This window comes from Mastigoproctus giganteus, chromosome 2 (assembly GCF_048544385.1).
Source record: "Mastigoproctus giganteus isolate SK-2022 chromosome 2, ASM4854438v1, whole genome shotgun sequence".
NCBI lineage: Eukaryota > Metazoa > Arthropoda > Arachnida > Uropygi > Thelyphonidae > Mastigoproctus > Mastigoproctus giganteus.
Genome location: NC_143576.1, coordinates 212608455 through 212632318, shown reverse-complemented (window position 1 = coordinate 212632318; position 23864 = coordinate 212608455). Strand labels below are relative to the sequence as shown.

Here is a 23864-nt window from a genome sequence, read left to right as displayed (position 1 = left end):
TTTAAATTAATATGAATGAATTAATAAATTTATCAAGAAGTGAACACAAAAGATCAAGTGAGTGTTTAGAATGTACTAACATAATAAAAAAAAAAAAAAAAAAAAATGTTGAATATGCAACTGCATTGCTTACTGTCCTCTGGGATAAAAAATTAAATAGATTAAATAAAACAGATAAATCTAATAATTTATCTGTTTTATTTAAGATCCTGCAATAAATTTACTGCATGGTTCTGATCTTTTGAAATCATTACATGGAAATATTTTGCATATTACAAATGATTTTAATATTACTGAAAGAGAAGGTAAATTATTACCTGATGAATGGCAATACAAAGATAAAAAAAAAAGTCGAATTAAAAAAAGAAAAACTAACCACATGCGACAAAACGAGAGATAAATGAAGTAATTTTAGAAGGGAAAAAAATGTTTATTATCAATACATTGAATGAAATAAATAGACGAACAAAAGTATACACCAATATTTCAGATACTTTTAAAATATTTATAAATCTTGATTTAAATTACACTGTATTCAACACTAATATCGATAAATATTATATATATTATTTATATATTAATATATAAATATATATTAATATATATTTTATATATACTTTATATATAAATATTATTTATATATAAAGTATATATAAAAATGATTGACTCGGAAAATGTTTGAAGATGAAGTTATCCAATTTTTACTGTTTATTAAAGGACAAAATAATATGAATGAAATGTATAATATCATTAATATTGATTATTAATAATAATGGACTAAGATCTACATTTCCCAACATTGAAACAATATTAAAAATATTTTTTATACTGCAAGCTGGGAACGGTCATTTTCTGTTCTCAAACAAGTAAGAAACTATTCAAGGAATAGTTTAATTCAAGATAAAACAAGTAATTTGTCATTGTTATTTATTGAATCTGAACTAGTAAACAGCATTAATTACGGTGATTGAATAGATATTTTTGACAAGGCAAAGCCAAGGAAAAAATATTTATGCATATAAATTGTATGAACTCAATTTGCATTGCTATTTTATAATGTACCTGCTACTTTTTATTGCTAACAAACAAGATGTGGATGTTTTTAGAATATTTTTGTAACAATTTTTGATATTGTTTTTGTAATAAAATTAGTAATTACACTAATTTGCCATACTTATTTGTGTACTATACTCCATTGTTGTTGGGCTCTCCTTTAGCTCAGTGCTGATGCTAACATCTTCAGTGCAGACGGCCCGGGTACGATTCCAGTAGGATCCCAAATTTATGAAATCACCGTGATGTGAAATGAGGAGCTTCTTGTGAAAGGGCAGCAGACGCTGGTCACAAAAGCCAGAAACACAGCAAGGGAAGTTGATTTGTTGAACACGTGATGAACCGTCAAAGCCGTGTGGCTGGTCATCATACCCTCATGGGCAGTTGTGACACAGTGTTTAGTTCTGTACTCTTCTTTATATTTCGTAGTATTACAATGTTTGTGTTTTGTGTTAAACACAAACATTGTAATGTTAAACACAAACATTACAATGTTTGTGTTTGTGTTTAAGAACAGCAGTGCAATTAGAGGGAATGTCTCTGTCTTTTGTCTCTTAGCTGTACATGAACTAATTTCACATAGTTTTCTGCTAGTTTAAGTAGCAGTTTGATGGTCTGTGTTTGCCATGTTTGCTCCTTTTAGCCCTTGGCAAGAGGACGTTTCTGTCAAGGTTTCGGCCACACCATGGGGAGGCAGAAGCAATGCCACTAGGAAGCCAAGTGGTTAAAGTTGGTTAGTGGAACTAGAAATATATGAAAAAGGTAAAGAAAGGTGAGTTTCCTTTCTGTGTTCTAACTTGTGGTTTTTCAAGTATAGAACTGTTTTTGGCTATACTCCAGAGAGCAGAGTCATCCTAAGTTAAACAAAAGTGAAACTTGGAAATATTCATAAATTGTTCCTATTTTTCCTTTAACATCTTTTTAATTACCGTAAGTGTCCAAAAATTAATATTTGGTTAGCTTGCCACGTGCTTCCTCATGTCGTCCTGAGTTTGTGTCGTGTATCCTGTTCCATCCTGCAGGTAAACTGTTTCATAGTAGTAGTAGTAGTAGTGGCATGTGATGCAAGAAAGCAAGTGTATAAGCTTATGCAGCACATCAGCCAAAAAATAATAATAAAATAAAAAATATACACAACAATTCCCTCTAAATATTTGTCCAGTTCCTCCTTAAATTTATTTAACCTATCAACTTCCACAACGACAGATGGAAGTTTGTTCCAGCAATTAACCACCTGCTGGCTAAAGGCAAATTTCCGCACATCTATTCTACATCTGTCTTTCCTCGATTTGAATTATATCCCCTTAGGTTCGTAATCTGAACAAGTCGAAGAATCCCATCAGAATTCAGCGTGCTCATCCCATTCAAGGCCTTATACAGCCTTGAATGGAATGAGCTTTGCAGCCTCCTTTAATATAACTGGATAGATCCCATCCACCCCAGGTGCCTTAATTATGTTTAATTTCAACAATTTCTCCTCAACTTTGCTCTCAGTTATTACAGAATCATTAATTGTTTGTTGCTGCTGCAAGTCTGCATGCCAGGACTGATGAAGTGAGTTTTCTTTTCCCATTTCATTAACCTTGTATTGTGTCAGTTGTTACGTTCTAAAAAGAAAAGAAAAAATTCTATTGCCATATTGTGCATATACAAAGAGGAATTTTATTGTTAATTCCACATGTTAGTCTACTTTCATTTGTATTTAGCGAAAAAAGGTTATGTTTTATGTTAGGTTTTTACACGACTTCGGTAGGGATTCAAGCAAAAACCGGTTGTTTTGGAATAAAGAGGGGTCATGTGTTTAGTGAAAAAAGGTTAGGTTTTTACACAACTTCAGGAACGATTCAACCAAAAACTGGTCGTTGGCCACTCATGGTATTACTTTTAGTTTCTTGTTTTGAAAAAAAATTGCTTTTTCGCATTAATTTCTCTTCATTTTAACTTTTAAATGTTGTTATGTTACATGACATTTTGTCTTCCCCGAATAAATTGCATTTCTGTTACTTGCTGCTCCGAAAAAAAATTGACATTTTGCTGTTAATTTTGTTGTTTTTCAGCCCCAACATACTGTTATGTCACGTGACATCTGCTATGTGCAGTCAGCAAGAAGAGGGGGAACACAGTGAGTGGATGGGGTTACGAACCGTACATCACTGCTTTCCCCCCCCCCCTTTCTTCTCAACAATTTTGTAAGGGTACCACTCTCTGGAGTTTGCCCTGTTTTTAAATAAAAGAGGTTGATTGAAAGATAGGAACTTAAAAAAATAACTTTAGTCACTTATCAAGAGCAGTCTATAAGTCACAATAATATCACTTGGCCTTGAAAAATGTTTGGCACCCTGGGCCTAACAGAGGAAAGTGGAAGAGAGACTGTTACAGTTAAATGTAAATAAGGCTAACAGAATCTATCCAACTATATTAACAGAAGCACCAAAAGAGGTAATGAAATCCTTGGCCATAATTATGAGAGAATCTTTGGAATCAGGAGAGGTTCCTATAAGATTAGAGATATAAATCCCATTCACAAATGGGAATCAAAGGGCAATGTGAATAATTACAAACCTGTAAAGCTCCAAGGAAAACAATGGAGCCAGAAATTAAAGAAGTAATGTAGAACAATCTTGACAGGAATGCAGGCATTTTAGCATGGGTTAGTTAAGGGGGAAATAAATTTTCTGGTTATACACCAGAACAACAAAGTCAGATGAGTTTTATAAGACAGAGAGCTAAAAGAATATTATGGTATTTATTAGTTACACAGGCTTGAACCACAGTCACTCAAAGCCTATGTACTTCTGTATCCAAGCACACTAGACCAGTCAGCTATAGCAGCTGTCTGACAAATCTGATTAGCTATAAAGAAGTTAGGTATATATCATCCTATCATGCATAAAGAATTATACCTAAAATAACTAATATTTTGAGGAAGTTCTATATGAAAGACTGCTGTACAAATTGAAGCAGTGTGGCTTTAGTGACATATTACTGCTATGAATAAAGTTATGGTTGAATGGAAGAAAACAGAGGATGGTTATTAATGAGTACTGCTCAAGGTTGGCAGGGTGACTAATGATAGGGATCGTGGAATAGTGCAACAAGAATTAGAAAAATTAGGTAGATGGGCTGAAAAGTGGAAATGCAGGTTTTACATGATAAATTTGGTCACTTTTGGGTTCAAGGCTATGAACCGAGTAGATAAATTTTGAGCTCCTGGAAATGGATAAGTTTTTTTGACTTGATTAACATATTAAATTGTGTTCAATAAATAGCTTAATACTCCTTAGCTTATCATTAAATTTGGCTAGAGATTTTGTAAATTATGACAACATTCACAGAGCTTTTGTAATTTAAAACTCTATTTAAAACTCTATGAATGTAATGGCATCACATAATACATAATGTAAACTTGATAGTGCAATACACATTACTGCATTTGGGTATCTATCAGTTTAGTCTATTATTCTCAAATTAAATTGAATTTAAATGGAAACCATGCCTCAGACTAAGGCAGCAAAGTAATGGGCTCAAAACAGCAGGAGTGCTGTGGCTCAGGGGAGAACTGATGGGATAGGTTCTACAAAACACAGCTTTACAAAATATGCTACTTGTGCAATGTTTTCAGGCCTCTCTCTGGAATAGGACATGACATATCCAAGGGGGATGTTTTTGTGTATTCAGTGCAAAGAGTGTGAAGAAATTCTTTGCATAAAGTGAGCATTCTGATAAGCATTTGAGAATTAGGAGAATAGGGTGGATGCCTTCAAAGGCATTAAAACGGGGTCTCAACCCATTTTAATTCTCAAAAGAATTAAAATGGGTTGAGTTAGGCAGCCGAGAGCTTGATGGAGCTTTCAGCTACCCACATCAATTCCAGAACTTACACTTGTGCAGTAGCACAACTGTAAGCCCTGGAGCTGAGCTTACAGTGGCAATCACCAAGGAAGAATGCACTGGTCCCGTAAGAAGTAGCTTTTGTAAGGGAAATGAGAAATATATTGTGCAAAAAGGATGGGTGGAATAGGATCAGTGTATGCTGGCCAGGGGCAAAAGTAGATGACGTAGAACAGATATCATGTTCGAAGGGCACTAAAGGTGATATTGTTGAACATGTACATACTGATGATATTAAGAGTTGCTGTTATTTGGTTTTTAGGAGCATTAGCAACTAAGGCCATATTGCTCCGGGAATATGCGGTGGTCATTCCCTGACCTTTCCGCATCCTCCATATTTGGTGGTGATGGGCTTGAACCCTGGTCTAATCAAGAAGCGTGTGCTATACACTGCTGCTCCTTCCCACCTGGCTACGGAGGCGCCAATATTAAGCGTAGAAGTTCTGAGGGCTTATTAACAAGCACAAGGCAATGTTTAGAAAAAAGCCAAGTTTTAGGATTAAATTTGAAAGTGCTTGCATTCTGCCCAGACATGATATCAGGGAGTACATGTTGAGAGACTTGTCATTCAATTCAGCCATGGAAAAACTGTGTATGGCTCATGAGGCAGAATTTTTCTCAATATAGTCTGTGCTTGTTAACAGGAGAGACTGCTCTTACAGGGATGGGATACTTCTTAAATAGAAGAATATTTGCTGATGCTATCGAGGCAGTGTTAGGTTAAAGGGAAAACTAACAGATTAACTAGAGACACAGGCAGAGATTAAAGTGATCTTTGAACTGCTTCTACTGGAACATGCAGCAGCCTAGAAAGCAAGTGTAGGGGATTTTAAGCCCTGCTGTGGGTCATTATGGAATAAATAAATACACGGAATATACAATATACAGGGCTGTTAAAATTAAAGTATCCCTATATAGAGGGCTCTGGAGCGAGTTCTAAGGCTTGTATTGAAGAGAAATTTGGACAGTACAATAAAGAATGCGCTTGCCATTTATTGGGGAAAAAAATTAGTTACAAAATTTGTCACTATACGCCACTGTGGCAACACAAATCACTTGAACAGCATTACAATTGTTCAATGTGTCCGCCATTTTGGTCAACAACAGTTTACATTCGAAGAACAGCATTTTCCACAGCAGAATGTAACATGTCAACTAGAATAGCCAGCACATGACATCTAATACTGTCCTTCAGATCTGCCAGATTTTGACATCCTTCCCAATACACCTGGTTTCTTCAAAAACCCCACAACCAAAAGTCGCATGGGGTGAGGTCCGGTGATCAGGGTGGACAAGATGTCTGGAAACAACGGCTGATGATCTGTTCGTCTGTAAAGTGTTGCCTTAGCAATCTTTAGAGACAATGGTGGATGTGGGGTGGCACACCATCTTGCATGAATATGGTATCCTGAAAGCACCCACATTGTTGCAGCTCTGGTATTGCAAAATTTGCCAACATTTCATAATATCACTGTCCAGTGAAGGAACAGGTGCGGGGTCCAGTCGGTGTTACCTGTTCAAAAAAAAATATGGCCCAATCATGAATGTGACCGTAAATCCACACCACACTGTCACTTTTGGAGAATGCAGCAGGACCTCTTGGATAACTCAAGGGTTTTCGGTTGCCCAAATGTGACAGTTGTGCATATTCACTTGTCCATTTAAGCAGAAGTGGGCTTCATCACTCCAAAGGATGTTCCATGACCAAGTGATATCCACTGTCATTCACGCCAGAAACTGAAGTGCATATGTGAAATGAATATCTGCATCACCATGCTTTAGTTGCTGTAGCATGTGCATCTTGTAAGGATAGTACTGCAACACCTGATGCATTACCAGCCTTACAGTGGAATACAGCATGTCCACTTCACGAGAAACAGCTGGCACACGTGCACTACCACACGGAGATTGACTTGATAAATCCACGACAGCTATAGCCACATCTTTAACACGAGAGGAGTCCACTCATTTTCAACCTCTATCTGGTTGAACACCAAGATGTCCTGTTGCTTCAAATTTTGCAATTATTTTGCAGACAGCACAAACAGTCATAGGTCCACTCCTTATGTGCTTCTGATGCCGCAATTCTCTGATAGCTGCAGCTGCATTGTTGCTGTTCTGGTAGTACAGCAAAAAGGCAATGTTAGTGAAAATAGCACCTTTTCCTGCAACATTGTTGGCATTGCTGCTGTAGTGCAGCATCTCCTGTATGATTTTGAAGAGATTGCTTTGCTTTTATACAGTACAGTAGAGCTGAGTAATGGTGCTGTGGCAATAACTTATGGTTATGCAAATAACTTATGTTATTTGCATAATTTGTATGGCTTGTAACTATCCTAGTTATGATTATGCAAATAACTTATGTTATTTGCATAATCATAACTAAGATAGTTACAAGCCATACAGTGACAAATTTTGTAACTAATTTTTTTTTTCCAACAAACGGTGAGCGCATTCTTTATTGTACCTCTTGTCCAAATTTATCTGCAGTAAGAGCCTTAGAACTCTACATAGGGATACTTTAATTTTAACAACCCTGTATTAGAGTAACCAAAAGTAAGGCAAGGAGCTTATATATTTGAATGCACTAATTCTAGGAGTGTAGTAAATAAATTTGATGAATTTGAAATAGTGATTAAATTATCAAATGCTGATACTGTAAGGTCTAAATTTAAATATGGGAAGTACAATATGTACAAAAAGGAGGGGGAGGACCAAGGAGTTAAGCTCTTATTTGAGAAGTATATTAAATCCAGTGGACATGGGTAATTAGTGCAACATCAAGTCAGTTTGGTGTGACATAATCACCACCTAAAAAAATGAAAATGAGAGTAGTGCTTTAGCATTAGCTGCTGTAGCATGTGCATCTTGTAAGGATAGTACTGCAACACCTGATGCATTACCAGCCTTACAGTGGAATACAGCATGTCCACTTCACGAGAAACAGCTGGCACACGTGAGCTGGCACACATGCACTACCACACGGAGATTGAGCAGCTAAATCGAGATTCAGCAGCTAAATCCTTACAAGATGCACATGCTACAGCAGATGAGTATTAAAAATACCAAAAAAAAAAAAAAAAAAAAAAAAAAACTATACATAGAAAGAGAGTGGGCCAGTAAATCACAATTACAATGTCTTATAGTGGTAGTTTTTAACTTTCAAGATATTGAATGGAACTGAACTTGTAGTTATCACTCACACACTAGCAAGACTTTTCTAACTTTATTCAATGACTGTTTTCTACAGAAGCATGTTAGAGAGGCAACAAGAGGAAGCAATACTCTTGATACATCAAGAATGTTCAAGTAAACGACCCACTTGGTGGCGGGGATCGCAGTGTACTAACATGAGATTTACTTAAAAACATAACTACTGTCAAAGGTAAAGAGAAGGGCTATTGTTTTCGTAAGGGTGACTACAAAGGTTATTATTATTATTAGCCATATGATACAAGGAAGCCAAGGCTTATGCTGCACCAGCCAAAAAAAAAAAAAAAAAAAAAAATCCCGAGTTACCCACTGTGTGTGTGTGTGTGTGTGTGTGTGTGTGTGTGTGTGTGTGTGTGTGTGTGTGTGTGTGTGTGTGTGTGTGTGTGTGTGTGTGTGTGTGTGTGAGAGAGAGAGAGAGAGAGAGAGAGAGAGAGAGAGAGAGAGAAGTAGAAAGGCATCACCAAGAAAGAGAAGAATGATGATATCCAGCTCAGGATCCTGGGTTTGCCAGGTCTCACTGATTTTTAAATTCTACATAATGGGAACAAATGACAATGTTACCAACAGCAAATTCTAAATTAGGAGAATGAATTCAGGTAAATAATTGTAGAAACTACTAGGCTTTTCATAGCAACTACAAAGTTGGTATGAAAAATGGATTTTTTTTTTTTTTTTTTTTTGGCTAATGCTATATAAGCTTTCTTTCTTGCATCATGTGCCTTTACTAATGCTAATATGCTTTTAATACATGTATAATATAAGATTTGACTTCATTGATTTTTATTTTATTTTATTGCCTGTGAGGATGTGCTAAAGACTGGAATTTTGGCTATTTGGTTTATTTTTTTTATATTTCCATTACAGCATCTAAATTATCTTCACTGACCTAACAAAGAATGCAAAAAATTGCAATCCTGATGGTTATTAAAAATTTGCAACTACCAAGATTCAGGCACAACAAATATAATGTTGAAGATTCTGATGACACCTTACTGTGACATGCTTTTATTCTTGTCCTGAAAACAGTCTTAGCACATTTGTTGGACAGTCAAAATTTCACAGTTTTTGATAGTTTAGAGAATTATGAGAAATATAAGGTTGCATTCTTACCAGAATGATTCCCTAATGCAGTTCTGTCAATTATTTCAAGACATAATGTACACACTCCACACTGTTATAGTGTAATTTCTGTTTTTTTACTATTAAATCTTATTAACAATTCAATAATGCAGTCAAAAAACGCTGGATCAGGAGCTTTAAAACAGAGACCAACAAAGGGAAAGAAGAATAAAAATCATGGAGATGCATTACCAGCACAACTGGAAATTTAAAGCCAGGTGGAGTTATGACCACTCACATCAATTAGAAAAGCTACTTCAATGTTACACAAGTCAGACTTGTGAGTCTACGAATTAGATTTTTTGAGGTGGAAGGTAACATTAATATCAGCATCGTTAAAAATTTCTAATTCTAAAATCATGAAAAATTTAAGCCTAGAATCAATTTAAACTATCATAAACTTCTCATTTAGGAAAAATATGTCCTGCAATCTTAATTACATAAGTACACAGTGGTTATAAAATCAACAGCAATTTAAAATGTAATAAAATTTTTTTCTTTAGAAACAAAAATAGAAATTGCCATTACACAGCACATCAAAGATATTCTGTACATCCACCTTATTGATATGTAACCTTAAGTACACAAAGAATAAAGTTCACGCTCCCCTGCAACAAATCTGTAGAGATTGGTTAAATGCTATTCTTTAAACACTAATGAAACTGGGCTATCTATGTAACCATAGCTTTCCAAATACCACCAGCACAGCCAAAAATCTGCAGGAGTCAAGTCTAGCAAACATAATCTTGTAATCTAACATGAGGGTCTGTCTTGAACACAAAGGTTATGTTACATTTTTGGGCACTAAAATGATAGAAAGCTATAATAAAATATGGTTATTATCATAAAAAAGGCTGACCATTAGAAGTTTGGCAATCGTCTATTTACTTTAGTCTTTTTTTACACAGTACTACAGAATTAAAAGCTATTTCCCCTTTTAACAAATACGTTGTAAAATCTTAATACGTAAAATTTGGTCAATTGGTGGTGAACACGAGCTATTTTTGTTTCTTAAAAGAAAAAGAGAAAAAAATCCTTAAATTTTATGCCTGACTGTGCTAGAAGTTTTTGTTTTTTTTCCCTTATGGTTCTTCATTTTGCCTTTTCATTTTTAAAAAAAGTTAAGGACTTTATAACTACCGAGAATATAAACATGGAATGACAAGTATATTAATAGAGTATCAAGAAAGCAACAGCAATATGAATTATTAAAGAACATAAAAAGAAAACCCAATACCTTATTCCTTTCTGATCCAGCATTTAGAGGATCTTCAGCTGCTAACATAGCACTACTAATCAGAATGCATACCAAAACAATATTGCCAAAATAATTGTGATTGATGATTTTGTGACAAAGAATGCGAAATCTGAAAAATTAACAAAATTTTAGAAGTATTAAATTCATTTTACCCTAGAAATATCTTAAAAATTAAATTAAGAAGAAGATAAAATGATGAATATATACAAGGTGTTCCAAACTTCTGGTACAAAATTAAATATCAATTATGAGAGAACTATTGGTTGCAGAGGGATGCAGTTTTACAACAGTACTTCACAAGTCTTAGAGAGTCTTATAATCTTATAATCAGAGAGTCTTATAATGGGGAATTTTAATTTCCCAGATATTGACTGGAATTTGTGGGTTGGTCACTCACACACTAGCAAGGCTTTTGTGGATTTATTGGATGATTGTTTTCTACATCAGCATGTTCGGGAGGCAATTAGAGGGAGTAATACTCTTGATTTCATTATCAGTAGTGATTCTTCATGCATTAGGAATCTGCAGATAAAGGAACCACTGGGTGGCAGTGATCACAGTGTGCTGAAGTGGGATATACTCAAGGAGGTAACTACCATCAGAGGTAAAGGGAAGGGTTTTTGCTTTCGTAAAGGCGACTACGATGGTCTGAGACAGTATTTAAATTCTATACAGTGGGAACAACTGATGATGTTACCAACAGCAAATTCATAATGGGAAGCATTCAAAGAACTTATCTTGGAAGCTACTAGGATTTATATACCAACTAAGGAATATTGTTCAGGGTTTAGGCCTAAATGGATGTCAGTTGTTGTTATTTGGTTTTTAGAAGCATTAGCAACTAAGGCCATAGGATTTACATACTAACTAAGAAATATTGTTCAAGGTTTAGGCCTAAATGGATGTCAGTTGTTGTTGTTGTTATTATTATTATTTAGTTTTTAGGAGCATTAGCAACTAAGGCCATATTGCTCCGGGAATATGCAGTAGTCATTCCCTGACCTTTCCGCATCTTCCGTATTTGATGGTGATGGGCTCGAACCCCGGTTTAATCAAGAAGCATGTGCTACGCATTGCTGCTCCTTCCCACCTGGCTACGGAGGCACCCCCAATGGATGTCAGATGAACTAATGAGACATATGGCAGAGAAGAAAAATACATGGGATACATATAATTAATGGGTGACGTGGAAGCCTATGATAAATATAAACTGGTCTGTAACCAAGTCACAAAGGAGATTAGGCAAGCAAAGGTAGATTATGAGAAATCCATGGCAAAGGATGCAAAGAAAAACAGAAAAGAGTTCTTTACCTATGTAAACTCTAGAAGGAAAGGGATGAATCAGATTGGTCCACTGGATATTGATGGTTCAACAGTTGAGGATCCTGCTCAGGTGGCTAACAAACTAAATCAACATTTTGCATCTATATTCACACATGAGGAGTTAATCAGGAAGGGGAATGCCAGAGGTGAAGTAAACTCTGGCAGTGAGCTAGATTATTTTGTAATAACTGAGAGGAAAGTGGAGGAGAAATTGTTGAGAATGAACATAAAAAAGGCACCCAGGGTGGATGGGATCTATCCAGTCATATTAAAGGAGGCAGCAAAGGAAGTAAGCAAACCCTTAGCCATAATTATGAGAGCTTCTTTGGACTTAGAGCAGGTACCCATAGACTGGAGATGTGCAAATGTGACCCTAATTCACAAAGGAGGATCAAAGGCTGACACAAGTAATTATAGACCTGTGAGTTTAACTTCTGTTCCAGGAACATTAATGGGGTCACTGTTTAAAGAAGCACTGTAGGATCATCTAGACAAGACTTCAGTTATAGCTTGGACACAGCATGGTTTTGTTAAGGGAAGGTCTTGCCTGACCAATTTGATTGGATACTATGATGCAGTCACAAAAGAACTGGATGCAGGGAATAACTTTGATATTATATATTTGGATCTTAGAAAGGCTTTTGATACTGTTGCAAATGGAAGACTGCTGCACAAATTGGAGCAGTGTGGCATTGGAGGCAAATTGCTGCTATGGATAAAGGGATAGTTGAAGGGGAGAAGACAGAGAGTGTTAAATGGACACTGCTCATCATGGACTAATGTTATTAGTGGAGTCCCTCAGGGTTCAGTGTTGGGTCCATTATTGTTTTCTTTATTTATAAATGATACTGATGATGGTACACCAAGCTTAATGTCCAAGTTTGCAGATGATACAAAGGTTGGCAGGGTTGTTAAGGACATACTATGCTGCTGCAACAGGATCTGGAAAGGTTGAGCAGATAAACTTCATTTGCCACCTCTCAGTCTAACACTGACAAATGTAAAGTACTACATAGGGTAAACAGTAACCCCAGAGCAACATATCAACTCTGTGGTACTACACTGACAGTGGTAGAGAACGAAAAGGACCTGGGGGTAATTGTGCAGGCAGATATGAAGTTCTCTGAGCAGTGGAGACAGGCTGCAAGAGTAGCTCACGGTGCCTTGGCAATGATATACAGGAATTTTTCTAGCAAGGATAAGGAGGTGATTATTCCCTTGTATAAGGCAATGGTCAGGCCACACCTTGAGTACTGTATACAGGTCTGGAGGCCTCATTTCAAGGAGGATGTAGAGCTCATGGAACGAGTACAGAGAAGGGAAACAAGATTAGTGAATGGAACAAAGGGTTGCTCTTACGAAGAAAGGCTTAAGTTTTGCAAATTACAGTGTCTGGGGACTAGGCACCGGCGAGGTGATCTAATAGAGGTGTATAAAGCCTTGAATGGTTTGAGCATGCTCAATGCTGATGGGATTCTTCTTCTTGCTCAGAATAATCACCTGAGAGGGCATAAATTCAAATTAAGGGAAGACAGATGTAGGTTAGATGTGCCGAAATTTGCCTTTAGCCAGAGAGTTGTTGGTTGGTGGAACAGACTTCCATCCTTTGTTGTGGAAGTTGATAGCCTAAATAAATTTAAGGCTCAGCTGGACAGGTATTTCGAACAAGCAGAGGGGTGAAATGGGAGTGGGTTTTTTTTTTTTTTTTTTGGCTGATGCTGCGTAAGCTTGCTTTCTTGCATCATATGTTTCTACTAATGCTAACTGGATAGATCCCATCCACCCCAGGTGTTTTCCTTATGTTTATTTCAACAATTTCTCCTCCACTTTGCTCTCAGTTATTACAAAATCACTTAGCTCTCTGTTATAGCTTGATAAACTTCTGGCATTCCCGTCCTTGAATAACTCCTCTTGTGTGAAATTAAATGCAAAATACTCAGTCAGTTTATCAGCTACCTGAGCATGATCATCAATAGTCAAACCATTGATGTGAAGTGGATGAATCTAATTCATCCCCTTCCTTCTATAGTTTACATAAGTAAAGTCTTTGCTGTTTTTCTTTGTGTTCTTTTCCCAAAGATTTCTAGTAATCTGCCTTTCTTCGCCTGCCTAACCTTCTTTGTGACTTGATTATAAACTATCTTATATCTACAATAGGCTTCTGTGTAACGTGTTAATTTATATGCATCTCATGCATATAAATTACAGGTCTGGTCTATAAACATATAAATTACAGGTCTGGAGCCTCGTTTCAAGAAGGATGTAGAGCTGCTGGAACGAGTACAGAGAAGGGCAACAAGATTAGTGAATGGAACAAAGGGTTGCTCTTACGAAGAAAGGCTTAAGTTTTGCAAATTACAGTGTCTGGGGACTAGGCACCGGCGAGGTGATCTAATAGAGGTGTATAAAGCCTTGAATGGTTTGAGCATGCTCAATCCTGATTGGATTCTTCCTCTTGCTCAAAATAATCACCTGAGAGGGCATAAATTCAGATTGAGGAAAGACAGATGTAGGATAGATGTGCGGAAATTTGCCTTTAGCCAGCGGGTAGTTGGTTGGTGGAAAAGACTTCCATCCCTTGTTGTGGAAGTTGATAGCCTAAATTTATTTAGGCTATAAATGTATTTAATAATTTATTTATAGTCTAAATAAATTTATAAATACTGTTCAAGGCCTAAACCTTGAACAGTATTTCTAAGTTGGTATGAAAAGCCCAGTACCCTCCAAGATTAAGTCCCTGGAGGCTTCCCATTTAGAATTCACGTTGGTATCATCATCAGTTGATCCCACTGTATAGAATTTAAAAACTCTGAGACCACTGTAGTCACCTTTACGAAAGCAAAAACCCTTCCCCTTACTCCTGATTGTAGTTACATCTTTAAGTAAATTCCACATTAGTACACTGTGATCACTGCCAATTATTGGTTCCTTTATGTGCAGATTCTTAATGCATGAAGAATCACTGCTGATAATTAGATAGAGTATTACTCCCTCTGGTTGCCTCTCGAACATGTTGCTGTAGAAAACAGTCATGCTACACAGATTATCAAAGGCTGAAAAATTTCAAGAGAGTAATATCAACAGAAAAGCTAAGGCCATTTTCAATTTAACTTAAGTTGAAGAATAAAAAAAGATTTTTGTTTCCTGCATATGTATATTAGGCTATAGATTTTGAATAAATGTTTTTTTGAAAAACTGATGAACTTTTTCTTAGCAGTACAGGCTGAAAGGAAATCAAAATGAAAAATAGTGAAAATCTAAACACTTTGACTTGAGTAGAATGAACTCTGTCTTTGATTTCTTGAAGGAATACAAATGATTTTCAGACATTTTGTGATACTTCGTGTTTACGTCTTCTTCAGTGAACGAATTGTTGTCCTTATTACACTTCAACTTCGCACGTACACATTCATTAAAATAAAGAAAGTAATTCACTGCCTGAAGTGGTTGTACATCGAATACCATGAAACATCTTAGAATTATCTGTATTCCTTCCAGAAATTAAAAGAGAGATTTTATCTAACCCAGTTAATTGTTTATATTTTCACTATTCTCCAAAAATAATAACTGCATTGCATTTTATTGCAGTAAAGATGCAGAAACAGCAATGCAAGTTAAAAAAGAAAACTTAGGAAGATGCAAATTTTTGTTCAAGTTTTACATTATAAAATACTACTATTATGTTCAGAATAGTAAAGATTTAGAAAAAATGTAACCATTGGATGAGATATATATATATATATATATATATATAGGATCATTCAACTGAATTTTATTCATGAGAGAAGATAATTATTTTGATTCAGTCTCAAACAGTTTACATACATATTCGTATAACCTGGGAAAATACAACCAGTTACTGAAAAAAAAAATGTTTTACAGTGTCTGTTTGTAACAAATCGTGGTTACAACATCCAAAATATCGCCTTTATCATTTTGTCTACATCTTCATTATTATTCAGTTTAAGTTCTAGGAGTATCAAAAGTCAGCATGAGTCCCTAGGACATAATACTTCACTGAGTCTGTTTTTCCTATCATTTTCTTTTTTGTACTCTTGGCTGTGGTCCAGGCCTCTGTTTAATGACCAAGCTAAGTGCAGCTGAATTACCCAATGCATCTATCCCCCCCATTCAGTTCATAAGCTATGTATCTATTCAGTTCATAATCTGTATATTCATCAATCCACTCTTAACAGTTGCGTTTTAATCCCAGCACTAAAATTCATATACATTAATTCTTTTACAATGTGACATGGAAACATCTATTCACATAAATAAAATAACTAATGATCACATCGCAAAAAGAAATGAACTCCAGAATCAAAACTGATACTGAAATAATAATGAGATCTGAATAAAATCATTGCATGATTATGCAATGAACAAGAATGCTGCACTTTGAAATAAAAGGTGGAATCATAACAAGAGTGGTTGTGTGGATGACTATTGCCATCCAGTTTCATTTTAAACCAAATTAATTACACTACTCACCCACAACTGATCTCAAATCACGTAGAAACTATGAATTAGGTTAAGTGTTAACAAAGTGCAGCCCATGACCATTTTTATGATGTTATGAATAAATGTGAAGAAAATCTTTGTTCAAATTTTATAGAATCATAAGACTTGTGACCTAATTAAAGTGTAAACTGGTTATTATGAAATGTGCAGGACTTTCACAAATATTTCCTGTTAACCGAATTTCACGGTAAAATTTTTTATGGCTGATTCCAAGTATGGAGAAAAACAGAGGGAACTGGTTTTCAGAAAATAATTATTTGACAGGTATGTACTGTGAAAATCCCAACAAGATGCACCTGCAAACTCTTCTCGTTACAACGTGCAAGGAAGGATAGTGATATCACAGCATTAATCCAATATACAGCTCACCCATAATTTATATTTGTATTTTCATCAATATTGGCCCACTAACATAAAAAGTTTGAGAACCACTGAATTAGGGTATGACAGGAAGGTACTGAGAACTTCATTTCTATAGGTGTAGGTACAAAACACAGTCAATAGTTTTAAATATGATGGATGAACAATGTAATTTAAAAACAGGTAAATTTTTAATAACCAATGCTGAGAAACCAGTTTTCTAACCATGCACCTGAACAAAGGAACTAAAGTAGAGGAGAACTGGCCAAGAAGGCAGGTGTGAACTTGAACCATGACCTGACAGAGATCTAAACCTTCGGAAAAAGTCAACTTTTACCCTATTGAAGCTGACCAACTGGCTAACTTAAACAGAGGCTTAAGAAGCGGCTAGTAAATTTAATCTTTAAACTGATGAGGTTAATAAAATTTGTACCTCACAGTGAAAATGCATGTCAGGAAATGAAAAGGTTTAAATACATAAAAAACAAAATTTTATTCGTGTAAAGTTAAATTACATAAAGTAAATAGAATCATCATCTATTTTACCAAGAAGCTCTATATTTGGATTCAGTGAGGAGAACTTCATATAAATTTGATTTAAAAAAACAATAATTTTGTTAATTGTGATTTTAAACATTTAAAGATGCACTGTAGTTCTCTGGATGACATACAGACAGTCATTTCTAAGGAGACTTAAATAGTGAAAATTTAATCTTTTCAATAGAAACATGTTCATGTAATTGAAACTGATTTTATGCAGGGCATACACTGAAAATATTCACTGTGTTGCCCTAGTGACTGGCTACTGTTCCAAGGATGGAAATATATTAGGACTGGTACTGCTGTTTTGAAAATTGTAAATAATCTCATTTTTGTTTCTGTATTTTTATTTTATTTTATTTATTATTATTTTATTTATTTTATTTATTTTTTGAATGAAATTACTTAGAATAATAAAGGTATTTCAACCGCATGACATCTACAAAAATCAGCAAAGTGTTTTGTGATTTTTCCAAGAGTATTGAATAATTAATAGAAAATGTGTACAGTAATTGTTGCAGGAGGATTTTTAATGCATGGTGAAATATTACCATTATTTCACCATATATTTCTGAAAATTTTTAATTTTTCATTCAATTTCAGCTGTACGAATTAAAAAGACTAAAAAAACTTTTGTGTCAATGGCTATACAACTTCAATGAATTTCATCTCTCTCTCTCTCTCTCTCTCTCATTAAAAGCAGCATGTTTAATGGATTTCACTTTTTCATTAAAGCCAAACATTTGTTGACACTATCACCATTATTTTTCTAAACAACCACTGTCATTAAGCTAATTATTCAAATTCTTTTATTTTTTGCTCTTCATATGATTTTCTCTCATTAAAAGCATTGGAGAGATTAAAAATTTTGCTATTTATGTTCATGAAAATGATCAGCAGCTAAAGGACATGACGTTTCTCGAACTGTTCAATGTAGTACTGCACTGAACCACTATTAAACAACGAAAAATGGGAAGAATTCAAAGAACTTATCTTGGAAGCTACTAGGCTTTACATACCAACTAAGAAATATTGTTCAAGGTTTAGGCCAAAATGGATGTCAGATGAACTAATCAGGCATATGGCAGAGAAGAAAAATGCATGGGATACTTAAAAATTAACACATGACACAGAAGCCTATGATAGGTTTAATGAATGGTTTAAGCATGCTCAATGCTGATGGGATTCTTCCTCTAGCTCAGAAAAATCACCTGAGAGGGCATAAATTCAAATTGAGGAAAGACAGATGTAGGACAGACGTGCGGAAATTTGCCTTTAGCCAGCGGGTGGTTGGTTGGTGGAACAGACTTCCATCCCTTGTGGTGGAGGTTGATAGCCTAAATAAGTTTAAGGCTCAGCTGGACAGGTATTTTGAACAAACAGAGGGGTGAAGTGGAAGTGGGTTTTTTTTTTTTTTGGCTGATGCTGCATAAGCTTGCTTTCTTGCATCAAATGCCTCTACTAATGCTAATGCTAATAGATACAAGTTGATATGCAACCAAGTTACAAAGGAGGTTAGGCAGGCGAAGGCAGATTACGAGAAATCCTTGGCAAGGGATGCAAAGAAAAACAGCAAAGAGTTCTTTATTTATGTAAACGCTAGAAGGAAGGGGATGAATCAGATTGGTCCACTTGATATTGATGGGTCAACTGTTGATGATCCTGCTCAGGTAGCTAACAAACTAAATGAATATTTTGCATCGACATTCACACATGAGGAGTTATTCAGCAAGGGGAATGCCAGAGGTGTATTCAACTCTAGCAGTAAGCTACAGAATCTTGAAATAACTGGGAGTAAAGTGGAGGAGAAACTGTTGAAGATAAACACAAGAAAGGCACCCGGGGTGGATGGGATCTATCCAGATATATTAAAGGAGGCAGCAAAGGAAGTAAGCAAACCCTTAGCCACAATTATGAGAGCTTCCTTGGACTCAGGGGAGGTACCCATAGACTGGAAATGTGCAAATGTGACCCCAATTCACAAAGGAGGATCAAAGGCTGACACAAGTAATTATAGACCTGTGAGCTTAACTTCTGTGCCAGGAAAATTAATGGAGGCACTGGTTAAAGAAGCACTGCAGGATCATTTAGACAAGACTTCAGTTATAGCTCAGACACAGCATGGTTTTGTTAAGGAGAAGTCTTGCCTGACCAACTTGATTGGATACTATGATGCAGTCACAAAAGAACTGGATGCAGGGAATAACTTTGATATTATATACTTGGATCTTAGAAAGGCTTTTGATACTGTTGCACATGGAAGACTGCTATACAAATTGGAGCAGTGTGACATTGGAGGCAAATTGCTGCTATGGATAAAGGGGTGGTTGAGGGGGAGAAGACAGAGAGTGGTAATCAATGGACACTGCTCATCATGGACTAATGTTATTAGTGGAGTCCCTCAGGGCTCAGTGTTGGGTCCATTATTGTTTTCTGTATTTATAAATGATATTGATGATGGTATATCAAGCTTAATGTCCAAGTTTGCAGACGATACAAAGGTTGGCAGGGTTGTCAAGGACACTACTGACAAAATGCTGCTGCAACAGGATCTGGAAAGGTTGAGTAGATGGGCTGAGAGGTGGCAAATGAAGTTTAACATTGACAAATGTAAAGTACTACACATGGGAAACAGCAACCCTAGAGCAACGTATCAACTCTGTGGTACTACACTGACAGTGGTAGAGAATGAAAGGGACTTGGGGGTGGTTGTGCAGGCAGATATGAAGTTCTCTGAGCAGTGCAGACGGGCTGCAAGAGTAGCTCATGGAGTATTGTCAATGATATACAGGAATTTTTCCAGCAGGGATAAGGAGGTGATTATTCCATTGTATAAGGCAATGGTGAGGCCACACCTAGAGTACTGTATACAGGTCTGGAGGCCTCATTTCAAGAAGGATGTAGAGCTGCTGGAACGAGTACAGAGAAGGGCAACAAGATTATTGAATGGAACAAAGGGGTGCTCTTACGAAGAAAGGCTTAAGTTTTGCAAATTACAGTGTCTGGAGACTAGGCACCAGCGAGGTGATCTGATAGAGGTGTATAAAGCCTTGAATGGTTTAAGCATGCTCAATGCTGATGGGATTCTTCCTCTAGCTCAGAAAAATCACCTGAGAGGGCATAAATTCAAATTGAGGAAAGACGGATGTAGGATAGACGTGCGGAAATTTGCCTTTAGCCAGTGGGTGGTTGGTTGGTGGAACAGATGTCCATCCCTTGTGGTGGAGGTTGATAACCTAAATAAGTTTATGGCTCAGCTGGACAGGTATTTTGAACAAACAGAGGGGTGAAGTGGAAGTGGGTTTTTTTTTTTTTTTTTTTTGGCTGATGCTGCATAAGCTTGCTTTCTTGCATCAAATGCCTCTACTAATGCTAATGCTAATCTCAAGTGAAAAAAAACATTATAATAGACAATTTTTGTGTTATATGATCTCAGAGAAAAGTGTATTATATAAATTTATAAATGATAATAAAACAGCACTTATAATTTAATCCTTGTTACATACTTGTTTGTAGGTGAGAATATAAAAAATGAGCTATATTTTGGAATGGGAAGAACTTTTGTTTGTATGTTCATCTCTGACATACGTCGTGGACGGGCTCCAGTGGACACAGACTGTGATTCACCCTCTTCATCAGCTTCATCTTCATCTTCCTCTTCTTCCTCCTCCTCCTCTTCTTCATCTCCCTCTTCTAGTTAAACAGACATTTCTTGAAATATTTATATTATTATATTTAAATAGGAACTAATTATTTTAAAAATCAAATTAAGCACGGTAGTAAAAATTGTAAAGCACATTACATAAAAAAAAAATAATAATAACAGTTCAACTTATCTGAAAAACTGTTCAAAATGACCATACGTAAAATTACATACAATAAAAATACAATTCTTTGCTATTCAATTACTTTTGCTACACACCTTACCAACTACTGATTACCAACACACATGCACACGCACACTATAAGATTACTACAATCAGTAAGTACAGGAACTTCCTGACTTACAAAAGGGTTGTGTTTCGCGGAACGCTACGAAAATCAGGGAAATTCCTCGTGCTTGTGCAGCACTCACAACTGTGCTCGCTGAATTGATTGAATCAAAAAAGAAAATGTTCTACAAACGTGTAAACAGAATTATTTATTGTATTTATTTACAAAAGCGTGCCTCTCAAACCTCGTTGCCAAAATCGACGTCTTCAGCTGATAAGTATGCCACTGTGGAGGTTGGGAGCTGTGGAGATTTAGAAGCCACTCAACCTTACGAAAGAACATATTAATGGATGACTGACTGGACGGTGGCTTTTTTCTTTTCATCATAGATTTCTTTGTAGCAAGCATATCATTCACCCCTCTGTTAACTTTTAAGAATCGTTCACTGTCAGGATCCATCTTCTCAAACCTTGCCATTGCCGATACAATTTCACAAAATGCAATTGCCATCTCTCTGGTGATGAAGTGTCTCGGCTCCTCATTTGGTTCACCTTGAACTTCATCAGCATTTTCTTCTTTCACTATCAGTGCCTGCAAGTCAATAAGTTCTTCATTAGATAATTCCTTCTCTTCTTCCTCTATCAACTCCTCCACGTCTTTGGCATCAACCTCCAACTGAAGTAGCTCTAGAACCTTTAAAATCACAACTACATATGATTCGTCTTTTTCAAATCCTTTGAAGCCTTTTACATGCCGTGGGCATATTTTCTTCCATGCACCATTTAAACAACTTTTAGTAATTTCCGCCCAGGCTTTTATTAATGTCTAAGATGGTGTGGTAAATATTGTAAGATTTTCAAAAGTCTCAAAGTAAAATTTTTCTCACCGTCTACTGCAGACAATGCCTGAGCAAATGTTGTGCATAAGTAGTATGCTTTAAAATTCGAAATAACACCCTCATCCATAGGTTGGATGAGTGAAGTTGTGTTTGGTGGTAGAAATATGACTCTCATGTTCCAATTGAAATCATCTAGAAGCGTCTAGATGCATAATATGTCTAGGAGCATTATCTAATAGAAGCAAAATCTTGAAAGGAATGTTGTTGTTTTTGCAATATTTTTCGAACTCAGGAATGAAGCAGCATTTCAATAGCAACTCTGATCTGCGACGTCTGAACCACAGATCCTACAGGAGTTAAAGGATCTGCTGGTTACGTGTTGGTACCAGATACCACAAGACACGTTTAGAAATCTTGTACATCCATGCCTTGCCAGGTACGAGCTGTTTTAGTTGCACGTGGAGGACCAACATCACATTAGGTATGTGGTCATAATGTTTTGGCCCATCGGTATATAGAGAAATAATAAAAAAACAAGTACTCCACATAGATGGAGTTAAACATGAAGCAAACTTTCAACAGAAAGTTATTTGCACAACAGCTTAATAAAAATGCAGACTATCAATCATGAGACTAAGACAGAAAATGAATGCTGCCATACAATAAATAAGTGTCAAAGTGATCAGCATTAGTAGCAGCAAATGATTCAACAAAGAAAGCTTATACAGCATTGGCCAAAAAAAAAAAAAAAAAAGGCACTCCCAATTTCACCTATTCATTCCCTCCTATAAATTCTTGAATTTATTTAAACTATCAACTTCCATAAAAACAGATGGAAGTTAGTTCCAACAATCAACCACCAGCTGGCTAAAGGCAAACTTCCACACATATATTCTGCACCCATACTTCAATTTGAATTTGTGCCCCCTTGTGTGTAGTCTGAGCAAGAGAAATAATTCCATCAGCATTGAGCTTGGTCAATCAATTCAATGACTTAGACCTCAATCAGATCACCTCATCTGCCTAGTCTCCAGATGCTGCAATTTGCAGAACTGAAGGAGCCTTCGTTGATCGCCCTTTTGTCCCCCTAACAAATCTCATTCCATTTGTCTGTACTCATTCCAGCAGCTCTACAGCCTTCCTAAAATGTGATGAAATACACAAGATGTGGCCACACCATTGCCTTATACCAGTTGTGTCCAACCTTTTTCCATACTGGGACCACATTCAAAGTTAGATTTTTTTTTGTGGCCCACACTGAGTGATTCAAGAAAAATTAGCATGTAACATTTTCCTTATCTTGTTACATGTAAAAGGAAGTTTTGTTTCTGTTTTCATGTTATAATTTTTCATTATCAGGTTTTATATAAAAAATTCAAATTCACAACACTTATGTGCAACAAATCTATGTCACTGATTTATTTTTTAGATTTTATTAAAATTATATAAATATAACTTCTTTTTTTTAAATACTTCACTTTTGTTTTTAAATGCTCACTTTAGAAAATTTACAACCTGAAAGGTTCACTGTTTTTCAATATTAAGGTGAATAAATAAATATAATGATACACCTAAAATTGGAAATTTGGAAAATTTTATTAAGTACAATACACAATAACATTTACTGAGCAAAACAACATTTAATGAGTTGACTGAGGCTGGATATTTTTAAATAATTGTTCAAAATTTGGTTGAAAATTTGGGACGCCAATTCACAATACAGTAAACCCCCGCTATTCGCGGTATCTGTATTCGCGATCGCCGATTTAATATAAAATGAAACCTAAAAAAATGTGAATTTTAATGCGCCGTGAA

General features: G+C 35.9%; 1 protein-coding gene across 1 annotated transcript in view; it reads right to left on the bottom strand.

Moving 5' to 3' along the window:
- LOC150090042 (muscle calcium channel subunit alpha-1-like) overlaps positions 1 to 23864 on the bottom strand; it is a 1145904-nt gene that overhangs the window by 511281 nt on the left and 610759 nt on the right. The window contains exons 20-21 of the mRNA XM_090389719.1: positions 20785 to 20971; positions 10514 to 10643 (exon numbers count right to left, since the gene is read on the bottom strand). Coding sequence (XP_090245845.1) covers positions 10514 to 10643; positions 20785 to 20971 — 317 coding nt within the window. The remainder of the gene's footprint in view (positions 1 to 10513; positions 10644 to 20784; positions 20972 to 23864) is intronic.